General features: G+C 32.0%; 1 protein-coding gene across 2 annotated transcripts in view; it reads left to right on the top strand.

Annotated features, from left to right (window-relative positions):
- The window catches only part of LOC148282315 (uncharacterized), a 346,468-nt gene that overhangs the window by 122,646 nt on the left and 202,782 nt on the right, over positions 1–21,040 (top strand). For both annotated transcript variants that reach the window (XM_088225237.1, XM_088225239.1), the window contains exon 5: positions 4,886–5,075. In XM_088225237.1, the coding sequence (XP_088081363.1) occupies positions 4,886–5,075 (190 nt within the window). The remainder of the gene's footprint in view (positions 1–4,885; positions 5,076–21,040) is intronic.

Genomic DNA, 21,040 nt, shown 5'->3' with positions numbered 1-21,040 from the left:
GTAAAAGTGCGAGAGTCGAACCCGCGACGCCAGGTTCTTGGCCGTCTAACCAACAGCGCTACGCCGCCTGCCGAATGAGCCACGCGCCTGCCATATTCAATATCTATGTTTTTATAAAGCATATACACAGGCTTACGAAAGCCCTAATGGATTGGCATTAACGATAGGTAAATAAAATTTTAACAAATTACGACAGTGATGGAAAACATTTTAGAGAAGGGAATATAGAAGTCTAGGCAGGGCTTCTACAGGGCTTATGATCTGTCATTGTCTCGTTTTAGTGGCACTCTACACAATTTGTTACATTCATCATTTTGCCTATGTTTGAACATCCATACTGCTTCAATTCTTCCATCTGTTGATTTTAGTGAAGATAAATAAAGATTGTTGTGAAGATATCGCATTATTTCACATATTAGGCAACGCCTGAAAGTCTATATTTTAAAGACCTAGTGGGTTATTCCTATAAAAAAAAAAGAAAATGCGAAGATCTAGCCTGTTGTAATATAAGCCCATTACAGGTAAACTAAAAAATAGTCAAACTTTTGTATTCAACGTTTTATATGTAAAATAAAAAATAAGTTTAAAAATGTTTGGTACATACTTAATAAATAAGCCTCTAATAGAGTGTATACTCGTGTTTAAAGAAGGAGTTCGTTTTACATTTATTTTTATACATATATATATGTAAAGTATCTATACACATATTATATTTTAAATTTTATTTTTACTTTCTTAAACAGATTCCTTTAAATTAGACATTATATTCTACAAATCATATCATATTACATACACAAAATTATAATTTATAAAAAGTTCCTTTGACTGCCTAACTAGGGTTTTTTATCCCGTTTGAACGGGAGAAAAAACGGTTTGTCTTTGAAGACAGTCAAAAAATATAAAAAACACTAATCAATATATAGAAACAGTTATAAAGATAGAAAACAAAGTGAAAAACAAAGTGAAAAATGGACTAAAAATATGGTAAAAAATGTAGTTAAAACATAGTAAACATGTAATAAAAACATAGTAAAAATGTAGTAAAAAAAACTAACCAAAAACACAGTAAAAACAAAGTAATAAATGTAGCGAAAACATAGTAAAAAACATTAAAAATACATAAATATGTAAATAAAAATATTTTAAAACTCAGTAAAATGCGAAATAAAAACATGATTAAATAAAAATTTATATGCAGCCGACGAAAAATTAGTATTTAGCGTTAAATATTACATTATACATATAGCATATAATCGAAATAATTACAAAATGGTTGGTACATACATAATAGAATAATAACGTTTCTACCTCTCTAATAGAGTGAAAACCCGTGTTTAGAGAGTGAGTCGTTTTACATTTATTTTTTATAAATATACATATAGTATCTATTAACACATGTTTTATATTTTATTTACACTTAATTTTTACTATCTCAAACAGATTCCTCAAAATTAGATGTTGTATTCTAAAAGATTCACAATTTTCCAATGTATGGAGTTCAGACTAGGGTGGGTCTCATGTGTTTTTTTTATTAAGATTAAAATGTTTAAATATTCTGTATTGATTTCAAAATTTCTGGATGATTATTAAAGTTTATTTCCAAGATATGAATAATGATTTAAAGCTGCAGGTGTATTACATCTGTGTAAAGTTAAATCATTTGGAAATCTAGAGTTTCGAGAATTTTGTAAATTAGTGGGTTTGTTTTTTAAAGTTTGTATAATAGATGCTTTTTTAAAGATGTCATAAAGTTTAATAACCTTGGATGTTTTTTTACATAAATAACGGGGAAAAAAGATTTTAAGACAATACCGATCACAAAAATGTAATATAAGCTTGGAGTATATACGATTTTCTGTCTGGGTTACCTTCCCTCAGCTGGTTGGTTTTGGTTTGGATGCGCCAAAAACTCGCCTCTTATCCTCTCGTTATTTGCTGCTATCATCCGTTATAAGTGTGATCCTATTGCCCAGGGTTCGCGACGTGGACGCTAACGAGTAGGACTAGTCAGCAGTGTTGCCGGTGGAATGCAACTGGGCGTTAGCAGCATTTTATAGAATTACACCCTCTAGTAAGACGTGACTCACTGCGACCCTACTGACAGTTCGAACCCAGAAAATCCACCAGAGAAGGCAACGGGAAACCACTCTGGTCATCTTTTACCAGGAATCACTACGGCGAGTTCATCAATAAGCAGTCGTTCTAGCTGCAAAATATAAAATTAGCGCAGGATAGATACATATGCTTTCGCTGTAGTGATCGCCAACGTTAAGGGGACTCGTATACGATAAGATAAGAATATAAGTAATTAGTTCTCGACAACTACGTACACATGGGCTATCTTCCAGAAATTTTGCAAACTGTCTGTGTTTGCCACATGTGCGACTGTGACTACCCAAAATCCACGAAAGCTACCTTTTGCATATTTTTATCTGTTTTGCTATCTATAGTATTGAAACGGTGCTTTATCTGTTTAGTTTTTTTTATTGTTTACTTTTTAGCATGAACACTTCACAAATTTATTACTATGCTCGATGTTTATTTTTGTATATTTATTGATAATTTTAAGTAACTAGAATTTCATTCGTCCATGCACTTTGTAGCTCCAAGACGATTAGTAATCTAGCTTCTGTAGGCAAATGTAATCAACTATCAAATATGTAAATTTAGTTAACGGGGTCTAGAATTCTAACCGTCTATGCGCTCAGTAGCTGTAAGACTTGTAATCTAACTTATATTTTTATAAATTTGTTTTTTTTTTCGTTTTTTAAAATATCACCTAAACTCTAAACTTCTTTGTCAAATATTTTTTTTTTAAATGAAAATAGTGGCCAGATTTCTTACTGTCATACTATTTTTTAGTGTTACTGTGAGCTGATTTTCAGAAAAATGGCGATTTATAAATTATCAATATATATATACATATAGTTTACTTCACCTTTCAAATATCAGTTAGTTCACTTCATCTGCAATCTGCAATGGGCTCACATACTTGTATAAATATGTTCATGTTTTTAACATTCAGTATTTAAAACTGTTTTAGTTCCGAATATTGTGTTTAAAACCCCTGATTTTTTGTTGGCAAGTGTCCAACACTCGTTCCCGTCGCGATCTTGACCTAGACTTTGTGGGGGTGTAAGAAATAAGAAATAAAACCATTGACCAGATTGGGCGTCATGGGCAGCCCTCTCACCCCTGTGCCTCGATTACGAAAGCTATCTTCATCTGTATATATCGAGACGGTATACTTAACTTCTGTACTATCTGTATCTTACTTCGGTATGTTCTACCTATTTGTCATATCGACATCATATGATCGAAACAAGCCAATGGAATGACCGAAAACAATTAGTCCGCGTTCCTTACGTCATTTACATTAAAAATAGTTCTCATTTATAGTTTAAATAGGCTTCTGTAATAAAAAGTGCTCACTTCAAAGCGATTATTAACTCCAATAAATCCCAATTCAAGCAAAAAATGCTCGCTTGAACATATATTTTGTATGACTTTTGGATATCACCTAGACGGTACGCTTAACGATGGTCTGTATGTATCTACCGATCGATTACAAATCTGGCTCCTTTAACGTCTCGATACATATACTCGGAAAGATAGTAAAACAGATGGAAAAAATATAATTACTAAATATTTTTTTTAAAGTGGTAACTTTCTAACGCCTAGATACTCTTATTTGTTAATAGGACAGAAACTAGCGACATTATTTTCAAATCCAGGCGTTCGTTTTGTTAAAGTGACAGTTATGTCGGAATTTTATTTTACTTCAAAATTTAATAGGCTTTTAAGAAAAAAGTGCCAACCTCAAAACGATTAAATTTTTTAATAAATCATAATTAAAGGAAAAATTGCTCAGTGGAACAAAATTTTTGACACTTTAAATGCGTAGATAAACGTATCGAGGAGTTCTAGACCCGTCGGTACAAACCGATGTACTTACATCAAAACTTGATGGTGGGGGGGGGGGGGTATCGGTAGTGTACCTTTATAGTTGGTCGGGAGACTTTTATCTTCAACTATGTCGTCATACTGAAGCTATGTTATTTTAGAGCGTAAATATGTGTACCGTGAGGTACGCTTCCCCTTGTTTCAAATCGATGTACCTACTCAAAACTTTCAGGGGGGGGGGGTCGGTAGTATATCTTTATATTCGCTAGAGGGAATTTATCTTCAACTATACCGTCAAGGTGACGTCTTTATCTCCCCATCATAATCGAGGCCCTGCTCTGCTGTTTTACTAACGCGATAAACAGAAGAAAACTTAGTTGGGGAAATTTACGGTTTACTAGAAATTTAATTAACTTTAAGTTAACTTTGAGTTTAACTTTGGAAAACTCCCAGTTTGCAAAATCCTCTCGAATAACCCCAAAATTTTGATTTTGTGTAAATTTTCCCAAATTAAATTTCATATCTACCGATGCGTACCTTTCTCGGAAATTATTTAAAAAAAAATTTTTTTCAATAATAAATTTCATAAAAGGTTCATGTTTTTTTAAAACTTTTATACATATCTACTTTTACACATCTATTAAATGTTATCACTGTAACTCTCCAAATCTAAAGAAATTTTTTGAACATGTGTAAAAACTACATTAAATTTTAATTAGTATGAATGTGTTATTATTTTTTCTTTATATGTCCTATGTTTTTATTTTTTTCTCATGTACTCGTATTTAAAATTATATAAACTCTTATAATAAACAATAAACAACTACAACAGTGTAAGTCACTCTCCAAGGACAAGAGCTAGTCTCTTGGAGATTGTAATAAAAAACATGTTTCATTTTACGTAACTATATAAATGAATTAAATTAATGTTAAATTTCAACATTCAATAAATGAAAAAAATTAACCATGTCTCGTTCTTCAGGTCTGGGTCTGCCCACCAGTCGGGGTTGAGCGTGTCCCACGACTCCGTGTTCACGGCGGAGGCGTCCGGCGCTTCCGACGGCGCGGAGTCCGACGGCGAGCGTGCACGCAGCACGTCCAGCGCGTCCGAACGCCGCCGCCGGCGTCATCGCCACCGCCACCACGCGCACGGCCTGGCTACCCCCCTAACGGTAAGCAGTATTATTTTTATTCATTATTTATTTGGTTCGCAAACTTTGGGAAACACATGGAAAAGTATATTCATAAATATATAATTTATTTGTTACGGCATAAATAGCTTATTTTATTGATTGGTTAGAAGAAATTGCCATTTGGTAACGAGCCCGCCAATGTACAATTAACATTATGTACAAAAAGTTGAATAAATTAGTAAATAAAAGCAAACACAGTATCTTGTAAAGCAGAAAATTTTCTCTCGAATGATGTTATAACCTTTTCAATTTACTTTTCGTGCTCACTTTTTAATTTAGAAAAAAAGGGACAAAAATTTTGCTAACGCCCAATACTTTTTTATATATCAGTTTATTTAGTCAACAACATTTCCAGACGAATCTCACCCACATCAATTATGGTTTTACCTATTTTACTTTACAAAAGCCAACCGATTGAAGAGTTAAGAAAATACCCTATTTTTGCAATAAATTTCGATCTTATACTCCCTAGGGAGTAAAATCCAACCTAGTCTACAAACATTTGGAGATATTTAGAATATGAATGTATTTTTTTTAATTCAAAATGTAAATATTTGCGTTCTTATAGTCTACCCAATATAATTATATTTAATTTACCCAAATATTTTTAAAAAATTGACCTTTTTAACGAGTTTTAAATAACTCACTATAAGAAAAAGGGAACAAAGTAGTTGTAAAGCGGGGTTCGTACCTCGGACCTCTGATCCGCAAGTCCGCGGCGCTAGCCACAGGACTACAAGCCGGTTTCAAAGTGCATTTTCTCCTAGATTATTTTAGTGACGTTATTCTGTAAGTGATTCGTGTCGTATAAGAGCAAAATACGATTTTGATTGGGTTAGAGTGAGATGGATATATTTATGACGAACGAACGAACTTACGAAATTGTGATAGAATCATCATCATTCCCTTTCCGCACCTAATGGGGCATAGGGCATAGCATTGGTACACCGATTGCAGCGATCTTGATCATTTTTGTTACATGAAGTGAAGATGATCAGTCTTACGCTTCAGGTACCAGTCCCGGGACTATGAAATATTTTCGTGTGAAAACACCCTTATAAATCAATATTTCATATCAATTATTTCGGGAATCAATCCCGAGACCTCTTGCATGGCAGACTAACGCGCTGACCATTGCACCCAGAGGCCGACACCAATATATTATACCAGACTCATTTTCTGATATAATAAGTCTGGTATATTCCATCCGCAATGCAAAATTATTTTTCAAGCATTGAAAGACCTTAGAGTAATAATACGCCACCGACTAGTAGAGTCGCCCATACTGACTAAACGAGGTGGTATTTGGTTTTCACTGAGTAAATATCCGATGTTCAGACATCTTTCATTTTGTTGAATGTGGCGCTTTCTACTCCTAGTCGCACTTCCACTTCTTTTTTAAAGTAAGCACTCCCAGTTCTGTGACTTACACTATCAGTAGCTTAATCACAAATAACTATCGACGTGCTAATAAGCGACGTGATAACAATTTCTCACCATGGTTGTCTGTCGTATTCGCGATCACAATGCAACATCCGTGAACACCTAATATTAAATTTCAAAATATTTACTTTTCGCGACGTATAATCCTGCTGCGCAATCGCATATTTGAATTTTTCGGTGCAAATATGGAAAAGATTCCAAAACTGCAATTTTATTTATTTATTTATTATCATGCTATTAATTGCATTTAGACGGCGGTCGGCAAGCCAAATGTCAAGAAAAGCAGTCGCCATTGTAATTGTAATTTAATTTTCACTTTTTTTGTAATACATACTCCTTACTATTTTGCAAATGCAATATATTGTATTTTTTTTCGGCAAACGCCGATTTTTCGCTAGTAAACTGTATTTATTTACGAGGAAAACAAAAAACAAACCGACACCAGCGTCGACTTAGAGATTAACGCGTTGACTTATAACTGGGATAACTTAAGCATGTTCATTATCGTTCATTGTGGTCGATAGTAATTTATGATTGAGCTACGGGTATTTGAAATTCTCGACCCTTTCGATGATTTGGTTTGACGGAGTCAGGGGATTTTGAGCATCAAGGCACGAAGTGTTTCGCAGTACATGGTTTTTTGCAATATTGATTTTTACACCACTACTTTAAGTGGGCAAAAATCACATTATTTCTTTGGATTATTTCATCATAATTATAAATGTAAAACACGTAATTTATTGTCACTTTTACTGCCCATGTAAAACATAGTTCCATTAAAGTAATTAATGTGTTTTAATTTAGTTATTCTCATAGATGATAACAATTGATTATTGTTTCTGGTATTGAGATTAATTGGCCTCAAATCTGTTTTCATACAGTCTATCAATTCTTCCTCATAAGGTCAGCTGAGGTCTTAGACAAAAGCCTTATTAAGTCATCACTCATGGCGTATTGTTGAATGTTAATGTGTCAATTATAATATAGGACGGATAATTTATTATGGGGCATGTGCAAAATATCGTTCGCAATGAATCTCCGACTATAAAAACGACGTGGCATATTGCATGATCGACTTGTAAATAATTACCCATTTGATTTATAGATGGGAGTGTTTTTAATGCATTGTTTATTTGAAACGGCTGTTTCGTTTATAGATTGAGAAAACTAATTAAAAAATTTAATATTTTGGTATAATGATTTAAAATCATAAGTAGTAGAGTACTTTTTAAGTCTGGTAATTTACAGAGTTCATTTATGGATTTGAGAGAAAAGAAAAAGGAAATTCGCCTTTGGTTTATGATTTACGTCAGTTGAAATTTTGACTGCGCATGTTTTTGATTTCTGGAATTTTGCTAGATTTTTTATTCAAATTTCTCGGTTATTCTTTTCAATGGCGAAAAAATTAAAATGGGAAAGCAAAAGCGTTAGAATTCATACATATACATGTATATTTACTTTTTGTTAAAAATATTAAATTCAATGTGTGTGAAACATTTAACAAGAATTTTAATAGTCTTTATATATTTCACACTCCATATAATAGGTACAGAAGAGAACTAATAGTCTTGATCCAGAATAACAGAAAAAATAGACGTTTTGTCTTTTTTTGCACTTTATTTCTCGTCATCAAATCAAACGCAATTTTCCACTCCTATTTTCCTTTTTTCATCCTTCACCACGCCTCATCAATTTCCTTCTTTTCCTTCCCACTATCTCATTGTTTTGTCCATATATCTTCTATTTTAATATATAGTATATTTATTATTTAAATAGTCTAAACCGTCGTCGCTCTATTTCAGTATAATTAAGTGAATACATGTTTTTGGATAGCTGGCCCTACTACTTTTTGTATATACATTTTTTATAATTTATATTTATAATTATTTAACCTGTACATCTGTTTGTATTCTATATAAATAAAATTAAATAAAATATTCATTAGTAAAATATACCTTGGTAAGGAAGCCGGTGTAGATTAAAAATGAAATTAAGTGCTTCTAAACAAAGTTGTTTTATGTTTATTTTAATTAGGTACTACATCATTTATGCATGTATATTTTTTTTATCAAATGGTATCTAATCAGATTTTTTCTAAAGGTCAATTTTAAAACGAGTCTCAGATTCAATTTAAACGTCCATCAATTTTCTAGAAATATCATGGCACCATTTGATGATTCTGTTCCAATACATTTAATGTTAATTTTGGTGGCTTCATTCCACAAAAGTTAACGCACGGTAGCTTAGGTGCTTAAAATTTGACGAACTTGACGAATTAGCTGAGCAACAAGGCAAGAACTGGTTTTAATGGTCATGTTTTTTTTTAAATCGTAGATAAAATCTTTGTATTGTTGAAGTATTTGGAGCAACGTGGTTCGTATTGTTCCAATTTTGGTATTTTTCCAACTGACGTCACGCGACCTTAGACCTTCTTTCTCCACAAAAACAGTAGAGCGAAAACTTCGGTGATCTTCTTGTCGAATTTCTTAGCTTGATCTGCAGAGTTCTGTTCGTTCGTGATCTGTAAATTATGTTTGAATAGGATCTCTGCATTGTTCTGTTAAGTTTAGTATGTTCACGACTTTGTGTCTCTGATAATGGGTTTCGAAGCTTACAATATCTGTTTCGGATCTGGCACAGCCGGATCGACAGTATCTCGTGCTGGATCACGATTTCTTCTCTCCCATCACGTTGTAAATCGTGATCGATGATGTCATTTGAACTTGGGTAGTAGAAAAAATCTCCCTCATTCGAATATTCTTTTGCAAGAATCTCCTTTGTTCCTATTTGTTTTCGACTTGATAAACAATAGTGAATGAAAACAAAAACATGTACTCAGTCTTGCGCCTTTTTATTTATTTTATTTTATTTTATTTGGGAAATCAACAATTCTACATACATATTTATAGTAAACAAACAGATATAGTGTATAAATTCAGAACCAATAACAGATTTCCACAAACTATACAAAGTTAGTAAAGAAAATATATTACATATTATATAAATACATATTAATTTATACATATAAAATGTTTATTTTCATGTACTCTTATATATTTTTCAATAATATTCTTTTTTTTTTAAAGAACAGTAAGTTATTGTAAATTGCGCGGGATTACGACAAGGATAGTTTAAGAGAGAATAAGGAAGGAAAGGGAGATGTACATATTTATTTTTATAATGTCTACCAAGTTGCATTTTTGCATTTTGCAATGCATTTTCAATTTTAAGACAGGCGCCGTGGCGCAGTTGGTTAGACGGCTATCTGTGAAACTGGCGTCGCGGGTTCGATTCCTGCCAGTTGCAAGAAAAAAATCCAAGAAAGATTTTTTTCTCAATTGGTCTGGGTGTTGTGGTGTATTTTTATTACCTTCTTCCATATCCCCTCTATCCCACCTGCTGACAAGCCTCAAAATAGAGGCTTAGCGGGTTATTCCTTTTAAAAATAAATAAATTTAAAAAAATTTAAAAAAACTGATAGAGTGATCTTTGTGTAGTCTATGTCTTTAAATTTTGTATTGTACACTGAAAAAGTCCTACGAAAAAAAACATTTTTAACATACGATGTTTTACTTATTGGTACATTAAACAGGTGGTACCGTCTTCAAATCCTGACTGGCACATAAATGAAATTAATATTAAATTGTATTAATCGTTTGTTTTTTTGTATGTTATTCAAAAAACTTCGCTGTGTGCCTTTCACATGTAAGGAGAAAAATACATTATTTTTAATACAAACACGTAAATAGAGTTCAGTTATTTGTAAAGTATGACAAAATAAATTAATAGTAAAGATAAACCAAAACTCTACAAATACTCTAAAAGCGTGATAACGGTAAAAAGTAAAACGAATTAACAATAATTTAATGAAATTCGAAGGAAAACAGAGAAAATAAAAATTTTGAAATACTAAAAAAGTCTTAACAAACAATATTTTGAGTTTGTCAAAATTTTTGTAGAGAATGACTGGATTTAAATCCCTGTGAAGCTTTTAACGTGAACATATTACAACAGAGATGAAGAACATTTTAGAGAAGGTAAAATAGAAGCCTAGGCATCTACAAGACAAACTTAAAATATTGTTGATGAATCCACCTGGTCCATGAAGAAGTATAGAAATTGAAAAATAAATATTTCAGGCGTTGCCGAGTGTGTAGGTGAAATAATTTTATAAGATGAATCTCACCCGCACAAATAAAGGTTTCGGCTCTTTTACTTCACAAACATCAACATGTTTTTCCTTTTTTTTAAAAAATGTTATTACTATTTTATTTTATTTTTACATCTGAGCATGTTTTTCATTCTTTATTTCAATTCTTAATTTTTAATTACTCTTACAAATTTTTTTCATTTTTAATATTATTTCCATTTGTAAATACTCACTACAAACTACAAACTTTAAAATATCTTTTTTTCACATAAATTTTAATTTTTAAACAACTTTCATTTATGTTTTTCTTTTTCCTTCTCTTTTTTATACTTTCATAATTAACCTTACATATAATTGCTTTATAATATGGAAACTTCACTGGTCCATTAGAATTAAGTCTAATTGTGTAAAATATTAAACTTTGTAACTGTACTGTATGTTTCCTGAATAAAAGAAAATAAAAAAATAAAAAATCAACACATGAAAGAATTGAAGGAATACAGATGTTCGAATATGGGCAGAATGGTGAATATTACACAATGTTCTAACCCACGTTCAAATTCAAATTACGAGCAACTTCTAACTCTTTTTCATTTTAATTATCTAATAAAACGACGCGTTGTTTTCGATATAAAATTTCTGTATAAAATATTAAACTACTAAGTAGATACTAACCTTCTTAATAAAATACAAATAAATGCGGGATTGAGAACACTCAGACATCGGGAAATATTTAAACTGCCTTTGTTTTCAAATAATGTTACATACGACACACCCATGGCCCGCATGTGTCGGAAATATAATATATACTGCCGAAACAATAAAATTGACATTTTTCATGATACTCTCTCTGCTTTTGCGAAAAATCTCTTAGGAATAAATCTTATTCAATAAGTACACATGTACAACTTATTTTTTTTTAATGCATTGTATCCTGTATGTAATATGTATTATAACCTCATATATAAATCTATTTTGTGTAATTCTATAATTGAAGATATATATGCATGTAAAATTGTATTGACGAATGCTTTCAAATTGTATGTTTCTAGTATGTATCTTTGTTGAATTACCTAATAAAATATTTGTATTCGTTATATCTTTAATCTTCGCAAATTTGACCACATAACCGAGTATCGCACGCAACTACACTGGCTCAGTATCAGGCATAGAAGAAACATTCACATTCTATCACTTCTTCACAATATTTTAAATAATCCTACTTCGCCTGTTTATCTGAGAGAGCTCATCCAACCTCTTTCACAACACGGACTATCTCTTCGTTCTAGTAACGAGAGAATCCTTTTAATACCCTGGCATTGCTCTAATTTTTTTGCCTCCTCTTTCACAGTAGTAGCCGCTCGATTGTGGAATAATCTACCCACTAATGTTAGAGACGCCCCTTCATTATTTACATTTAAGTCAAGATTGAAATGTCACTATCTAAATATTTAAATTGTTCCTTTATCCTTCTTCTTTCCTTCCCATCCCCTCTCCTCTCTTCATAGTATAGTGTTATTTTTATATATATATACATATATATTATTTTTGTTAATCTTTGCTTCTAATTTTTGTATAAAATTGTAAGATTCAATATGTCCATGTATTTATAATTTTCTCAAACTGAACGGTTTGGGTAGGTAGGAAGAAATTGCCTTAGGGCAATATGCCCGCCCTTATATGTATATTTATTGTATATGTATATAAAGTGTCAAATAAATAAATAAATAAAATAAAATAAAATGTGTAAAGCGGCCATTTAAACCAGCCAATGACAGGTCATAAGCCCTATAGATGCCTAAAGGTCTATATTGCCTTATCTAAAATGTTCTTCATCTCTGTTGTAATATGTTAAGTCTTAACAAATACAAAATAAAAAAATGAAAAAGAAATGTATTTATTTTAATAATATAACCCGTGTTTCAGAGCCAGACCGCGAAACTTCAGAGGAACATTCTATGGTTAACTTTTTTTAAATTCTAAATTTTTTTTCAAAAATTTTTTTACGATTTTTAAAAAATCTGAAAATGGAGTAAATTTTTAATTTATCGGACTAGCATTTCTTCCACTGACTTTGGTTCGGCAGTTTTTTTCTTAAAATAAACATTTATTGCCTTATATTAAAAGGTAATACCAAAAAATATTATACAATCCTGTATTTTGATATTGATATTGTTAGATTAAGTAATTTTACAAAGGTTAGATTAGGCGAGGTCAGTTTAGCGTGACGTACTTATGGTTCAGTTTACTTTACAATCGTTTTCCTCCCTATCATATCCGCAATTCTCCAATATCCCCCACCTCATTTTGTCCCACGGGATGGCGCGCGCCCTCATTCTGCACACGGCTATATAAACAGCGGCCCCGCGTTATCAGCGTCAGTGTCGGCATACCGATCGACAGGGTATCTGGTGTCACCATCGCAATGAGCCGCGGTCATGGTGCACACCTTACCGGGCGCCCCGTTGTTCGGGTGGGTACCGTTATACCAGTCGCGCAAAACCGTTGGACCTTGCGCAAACAGAACTGTGCTTCATTTATTTGAAATTGTGTTTTGTCTTTCACTTATCGATGCGCCGCGTATAGCTAATATTTAGGCAGCTTGTTTGGATACCATTCCCGAGTTTCGGGAATCAAACTCAAAGAGATCACCCAAACAGTTTTGGTTTTTTCCTTTCAATGCAGTATTTTTTCATTTCATCGATGCCTACTTTTTCATGAATTTTACCTAGAATTAAACATTTTACACCCGCATATATGTAAAAAAATCAGTCTCTTCTTTATTTAAAAATCATTCTTTTTATATGAGCCACTTAATATGAATAAATCTCCCTGGTTTTGTTTTTATTTTGTTGAATGACCTTTAAACAGCGTATTATCCACCATTTTATTTGACTTTTAACATTTAAAAAAAAATAGAATCTCAGCAAATGTTGAATGAATCTTCAATTAATTTTTTTATATTTACTTCAGATTCATTGTATAAAAAACATTCGTTTAAATTATTATTTTTAATGTTTAAAAATAGCTTCCTGTAAAATCTCAGTTTTCGAGATAATACGTTGTTTCTGCAGAGAAGATATATATTCAGGGTTGATAATTTCTCTCCCAATACACGATATTACATCTCACAATCTCGCACTGTATATTGTATTACAGATTACACAAATACACTTGCCCTACTGTCTTTTGTTTAGTTCAAATTTTAGAGAATATTTCAATAGAGAAATAAAGATTTGTATTTAATTAAACATTTTCTTCAATTTTAAGCTGCTAGTAAATTGTTAGTGTTTAAAAAAAATGAGTTTTCGAAAAACATTATTTTAATGTTACTTGAGTTTACACAGACTACAAGACTTGATATATCTTTCTTATTTTTCAAAATGATGAAGTCGCATTTTGCTGTTACAGGCCTTAATTTTTATGAATAATAGAAAATATATTATTGTTTTATTTATGAAAGGAAATATTTGCGTTCTTATGATTTACACAAATATTTCATTTTAAGGCTGTAGTCGGTAAAAACGAACGCAAAATTAGGAAATCATACGATTTTGCCATTTAAAAAAAAAAAAAACCTAAATTAGATAAGAACAACATGCTTTACAGGTATTTCAGTTAAAAAATATACTTAAAAGTTTTATGTTTCATCTGAACTGACAGGATAGCCAAAGTGCTGAAGAAACAAAATATTGCAACAACGTTTGGGACTGTGGGAAAAATAAAAGACCATTTAGTAAAACCAAAAGATAAAAATCCTCTGGAAACTGAAGCCGTGTACAAACTAAGTTGCCAAGGATGTGAAAAAGTGTATATTGGACAAACAGGGCGCACAGCAAAGATGAGAATTGACGAACACAAAAGAGCGTGTAAACTTGGACATCCAGACAAATCCGCAATTGCGGAACACTTTATAGACACAGGACATTTTTTCGCCTTTGAACCAAAAATTCTACATAAACCTAGTAATTATAGTGCACGAATAATAAAAGAGGCAATTGAAATACACAGACATCCAAATAATATAAACAAAGACGACGGGCTTAAATTAAATTCAACATGGTTCCCAGCACTACATATGACAAAAACGAATAGAAATGTGCCTACTGCCGGCTGCGACACAGTACAAATTACTAGTACATAAACATAATTATTCTTTCCTACAAAACAAGAAATGTGCCTACTGCTGACTGTGACACGGTACAAATTACTAGTACTTAAACACATACATTTCTCTATAAAACACACAGTTTTCCCTGAAGATGGCTCCTGCAATGGTAGCCGAAACGTCGGATCAAATCCAACATACACGGTATCACCCAAAAAAGATACATAATATTGATAACAGTGACCGTGAAAACCTTCGCACCTATTTATGTTTCATGTTCAAAAAATATTGTTCTTATCTAATTTATGTTTTTTTATTTTTTTATTACTGCGCGATTTAAAAAATAACATTCGTTTTAAAATGGCTGAATTGTATGATTTCCTAATTTTGTGTTTGTTTTACCCGACTACAGCCTTAAGAGTTAAGGATGGTTCTGCGCCTCTGATTTTTTCCTTCCCCCCACCTGCCGTGCGCTCTAGCTTCCTCCACCGGCATAACCCGTCCGTCCACTTCTGTTTCCCTCAGTCGTCTTCTCATCATGCCGTGCATGTTCTCAGCGACAGCCATTGTTGGCTGATTCCTGGAGCAATCATATATACGCGAACTCGACGGGGGCAACCGGCTAACTGCTCACAGTTGGAAATATTTACGTAGTTATTGAGAGGTATTCAACTAACTCCGATCTTAACTCTTGTATGCCTATGATGTCACATCGTCACATGAGTCTACATAGAATACAAGACATGACTTGAACTCTTAGTTATTACTATTATTTTTCAAATCACGTAAAATAGATTATTAATTAGAAATTATTACAAATACCTGTATTTCAAATTATGTCGTCCTTTGCTTAATGTAACATAATGCCGCACAGCGTTTTGTTTCATACAAGCTAGGCGCTAAAATTTTGAAAGGTCTCGAAACCCACTTGTGCGATGTATTTCATCCTGCTATGATGAAAATCAGTGATAGTCCACTGAAACGAACATATTAAATTCTCAAAAAATAGAAAAATACGTAAAAGTATGTGTTTTAAGCGTAACATATTTGATTTCTTAGCTGAAATTTATTCAAAACATTTTTATACTCCGCCACAAATTTATCTTGCTTTAACATATTACAACAGAGATGAAGAACATTTAAGAAAAGGTAATATAGAAGTCTAGGCATCTACAGGGCTTATGACCTGTCAATGGCTGGTTTAAGTGGCCACTTTACACACTGTGTAACATTCACCATTCTGCCTATATTTGAACATCTATATTCCTTCAATTCTTTCATCTGTTGATGTTTGTGAAGTAAAAGAGCTGAAACCTTTATTTATGCGGGTGAGATTCATCTAATTGAATTATTTCACCTACATACTAGGCAACGCCTGAAAATGTTATTTTTTTCAATTTCTATACTTCTTCATGGACCAGATAATTTCTTCATCTCTGTTGTAATATGTTTATATAAACAGCTCCCTAGGGAGTTGAATCCAGTCCTTGTCTACAAAAATTTGAACAAACTCAAAATATTGTTGATAAATTACCTGGTCCATGAAGGAGTAAAGTAATTGAAAAAAAAAAACATTTTCAGGCGTTGGCTAGTATGAAGGTGAAATAATTCAATTAGATGAATCTCACCCGCATAAATAAAGGTTTCAGCTCTTTAACTTCACAAACATCAACAGATGAAAGAATTGAAGGAATATAGATGTTTAAATATAGGCAGAATGGTGAATGTTACACAGAGTGTAAAGTGGCCACTTTAACCAGCCATTGACAGGTCATAAGCCCTGTAGATGCCTAGACTTCTATATTACCTTTTCTTAAATGTTCTCCATCTCTATTGTAATATGTTAATATAAACAGCTCCCCAGGGAGTTGAATCCAGTCCTTGTCTACGAAAATTTGGACAAACTCAAAATATTGTTGTTATCTTGCTTTGATAAACTATTTCATGTTCAAAAAATCTTGCCCGAAAATCGTGTATGTAGTGCGAAAAATATAAAAAATAAACATGGTGCTAGGTTTTGCCAGAAAAAAACGGTAATAAATTAAATTAAACATTAGTTTGCTGTATTAGTTAGTTGCACAAAAAATTTAAAAACACAATATTTGATGTTTTCGAGAAGTTAAAAAACAAACACACATGGACCATAAAATGTCAAAATTTGTACATTTTTTACAGGAGTAACTACAATGTTTTAAAATAAAATATGCAAAAAAATATGGAACATACCTTTCAAAGTAACCTTTATTTTTTTTTAAATCAAATTAAAACACTAGAAACTCAAAATATAATCTTGACCGTAGCGCGGCGCTGAGCAAATGAATGCAAGTAAGAAATCACAGATAAATATATTATGTCCTTTGGGATGCAATAATCACTAAACGCATGCATCTGTCTAGCTATTTATCCTGGAATACTTCCATGACGTCATCGTTCAAAAAATCTGGTGAAAATTTATAACGTCTAGCTTGTTTGAAGTAAAACAGTGTGCGCCGTGACATTTTACCTCAGTTTTATAAGAAGGCATGCCATTTTCTGTGCGCGTTGCATACAGAACAGCTTTCAATCGCTACGATCAGACTAATTTGCATACAACATTGTCTGTGAGGAATGAGAGTTTTTGATGCTAATCTGGAAACTAACGGAGAAGAAATGCGAAGTTTCTATTGATTCTTAATCAATACCTTTTATAGTAAAAGGTTTTGTGGACAGTTTTAGCAATGCACGCTAAGATCTCAATGTTTGACACATTTTTTTTCCTTTATTTTAAGGGGAAAAGTACTCAATACCGACATATCATGTAAAGTTCAATAATTCAATGGTAGTTGGTACAACAATGATGGAATGCATTTTTAAGACGGGAATGCCAAAACCCTCATTTCCTTCTCAAAAATCAATGTCCTTTAGTTCTGTTCTTCTCTTGTAATCTTAATATACTTTTTAGGGGATAAAATACTCGTGTACAACCATTTGGACATATTATTCACTCACAACTTTTTGTGCAAATTTTTATTCACGTTTTACGAGAGATTACGCCCTCGCTATAAGGGACCTTTCCACGTTCCACTTTCCAAAACCCACTATACACATATAACATAGTTGTACAAAAATATAAAACCAACACCACATGCATTTTAATCTTTTCAAATATTTTTCAAACAATATAAAATATTTTCATAATCTAATCAGTGTATGTTTGTCCTAATTAGTGCATGTGCTTATTAAAATGCATGTCGTGTTGGTTTTATATCTTTGTGCAATAACTATGGTGAAGTAGTATAGTGTGTTTTGCATGTTGGTTTAATTGGTGTCCCGACGAAGAAACGAGTACGTCTCGAAACCGGTAGACATAGAAAAGTCGGTATGTGGTTAATTACATATTGTCTGAACTACTGTGAAGGGTACAATAAAAGCTTTTGTTTTAAATATTAACTCTCGCTAATTTGTACAAATTAAATTAATAATAGGAAATTCAATTCATAATTACAATACGAGTTATTCAAGGAATCTTTATGTGTCGCTTAACAAAGTTTGGCAGTAGGTCCTTGAAAATATTGGCCATTCCGAATATAATAAACTGCCTGATGAGCTAAGACACGAAAAACTGAATAAAAAATCCAGAAGTGTCGCAATTAAAAAATATTTCTTAAATCTTTTTGATAGTGATAATTATTAATTTAGTTTATGAAAGATGGTGTTTTATGTTTCTTATACAATAATGTTTTCTTTTTATTTTGGATGTATTAATTTGTATGATTTGTCAAAAAAAAAGTTTTTTTCTTATGAACGGTCCCAAATGAGTTTCTAATAACTCCTGGGAGTATAATATGTATTTTTTGTGTTTTATGTTTTATTAATAATAAAATAAAAATAAAATATGCGGAATAAAAGAAAAACAGTTTAAGGGAAGCCAGGTTTAGATATAGGGTAGGCTCTTTCGATTCCTACCTTCGATCTTTGCTGATATCGTAATATCGAAGTCTTCTCCAATAATCTCAGAATAATCGGATACATGAATCGTCATGCAAGGCATGGATGCTCTGCACCCTGCATACAAATTGTCTCCTAATCATTTTGCCCCGACTAATTTGCATTGCACATTGTATAGTCCACCTGCATGAAGCGGTGCATCTACCAATGTCACTCCCACGACCTTTAGAGCCAATACGCTTTAAATTGTATCGGCCTTGACTTCCATTATGCATCATGAATGCAGTTTGTTAGTTTTGATTAGACGCCTGTTAATCATCCAGAATCCGGTGTTTCATTAATTTATTTTTATTTATTTTATTTGTTAATATCATATTATATGCATGAAATTATACATTTGTACAACGTTATTTTGACTATCTAACTAGGGTTTTTTCCTCGTCCTAAGCCAGTAAAAAAATATATATTAATTAATGCATAAAAAAAATAAATGGAGGTAGTAAAAATAGTGAAAATATAATGAAACACATAGTAAAATACATAGTTTTAAAAAAAACATATTAAAAATATTGTTTAAAATATAGTAAAAAACGTATGTAAGAGACAAAGTTAAAAACATATTTAAAACTCCAGTAAATACGTAGTAAAAAACAAAACACATATCAAGAGACAGTAAAAGACAGCAAAAAAATAACTATAAACGTGTACAGCAAAAAAACGTATGTAAAAGACATAGTCAAAAACATATTAAAAAACTCAGTAAATACGTAGTAAAAAAATATGTACATAGATACTAAGAAACACATTTAAAAAACATAGTAAAATACACACTGAAAAGAAAAAACATGAAAAAAATAAACCAGAAGCGATACTTTGTTAATGGTTTGTGTTTGTTTGTAGGCTGAGAGAATAAAATACCATATCATTAAGTATTTTAGTACAAATCTCGCTTCCTCAATATTCTTACTTCTTCTCGTCCACGCACGTCGAGGATTTCGACTTCTGAAGTTTCCATCTTCAGCTATTTGTTGAATTTGGTTATGTCACGCCTTTCTCGGTCTTCCTTGTTTTCTTCATCCATCGAAATTCGCATCGTAAATCTTTTCAGTCGTTCTTTAATTGTCCATTCTTTCTACACGTACAAACAGACGCAGCACCCTTTACTTGATTTCGTCGATAATGCTGGTTTCAAAAATGCACGAATCTCGATATAATCTCGATACCACACAATCAGCCAACTTTCATAAATTACTGACTATTAATAATATTTTATTTAAAATATGATTTAAGCTGTGTAAATAACTCGATAAACTTAAACGAATTCAGAATACATGCATTAGGAATATTTTTGGTCTTAGGAAATAATATCACTACATTTCTAACTATCTTAAGCAACTGAAATGGCTCAAAATTTATTTACAAAATTAGACAGCGGAGAGACTATCACTCGACAACGCTCTTATATACTTTCGTAAAAAATTTCAACGCCTATTTTTTTTTTTTCCATTATAAACAATGATTAAAAAAATAATAATTTGACCTCACTGGGGTTGTTACCCGTGCCGAGGACACTTAACAATATACTTTTGATTTTATTTTTACAAAATTTGATAATTAACAAAATGTTCAGACAGTTTTAAACACTACGTATTTATGCTTAATTTATGTTAACCTATATTATTTGTATTATAAAATGCAAATAGGAAAAAAACATAAAATAAACTGTAAATTTGTGGAGCAGTTGATTCAATATTGGTTTGGGCGAATGAGACAATCCATTTCACTTCTACCTAGCTCCACTATCCATTTTTTCATAGCCTTTTTGAACATTTTATTATTACTAATTGTTTTAATTGACAGTGGAAGTAGGTTAAAGATTTTAAGTGCATAATACTCAAAATCCCTTTGTCCGAAAGTGGTATTAGTTTGCATTCGTTTGAGTTGACTTTGTCTTGAGGCTCTAGTGATTATATTATTTGTTTGTGTTGTATTGTTGGGGTTATGTCTTTCGTTTGAGTAAGAATAGTTTTTGAATCTGTAAGCGAGTATTGTTTTAGCGTATAATTGCTTTGGTGTCATAAGTGATAATTTGTGGAATATTTCTTCAGTAGATGTCTGTATCGAGACTCTTAAGTATTATTTTCATTATGGATTTTTGTGCAACAAATACACTATTTGTAACAATTTTCGATCTTGATTATTCAAAAGATTTTGGTGTGAATGTTGATGGATGCAGAAATAGAGGAAGACGGAAGAAGATACGGCCTGACCAAATCCAACAAATATTTGAAGATGGACAAGTCAAAAGGCGGAATA

Source organism: Micrasema longulum, unplaced genomic scaffold (assembly GCF_059751315.1).
Source record: "Micrasema longulum isolate JH-2025_06_02 unplaced genomic scaffold, ASM5975131v1 h1tg000340l, whole genome shotgun sequence".
NCBI lineage: Eukaryota > Metazoa > Arthropoda > Insecta > Trichoptera > Brachycentridae > Micrasema > Micrasema longulum.
Note: the sequence above shows the minus strand (reverse complement) of the source record. Positions and strands in the feature narration are given on the sequence as shown.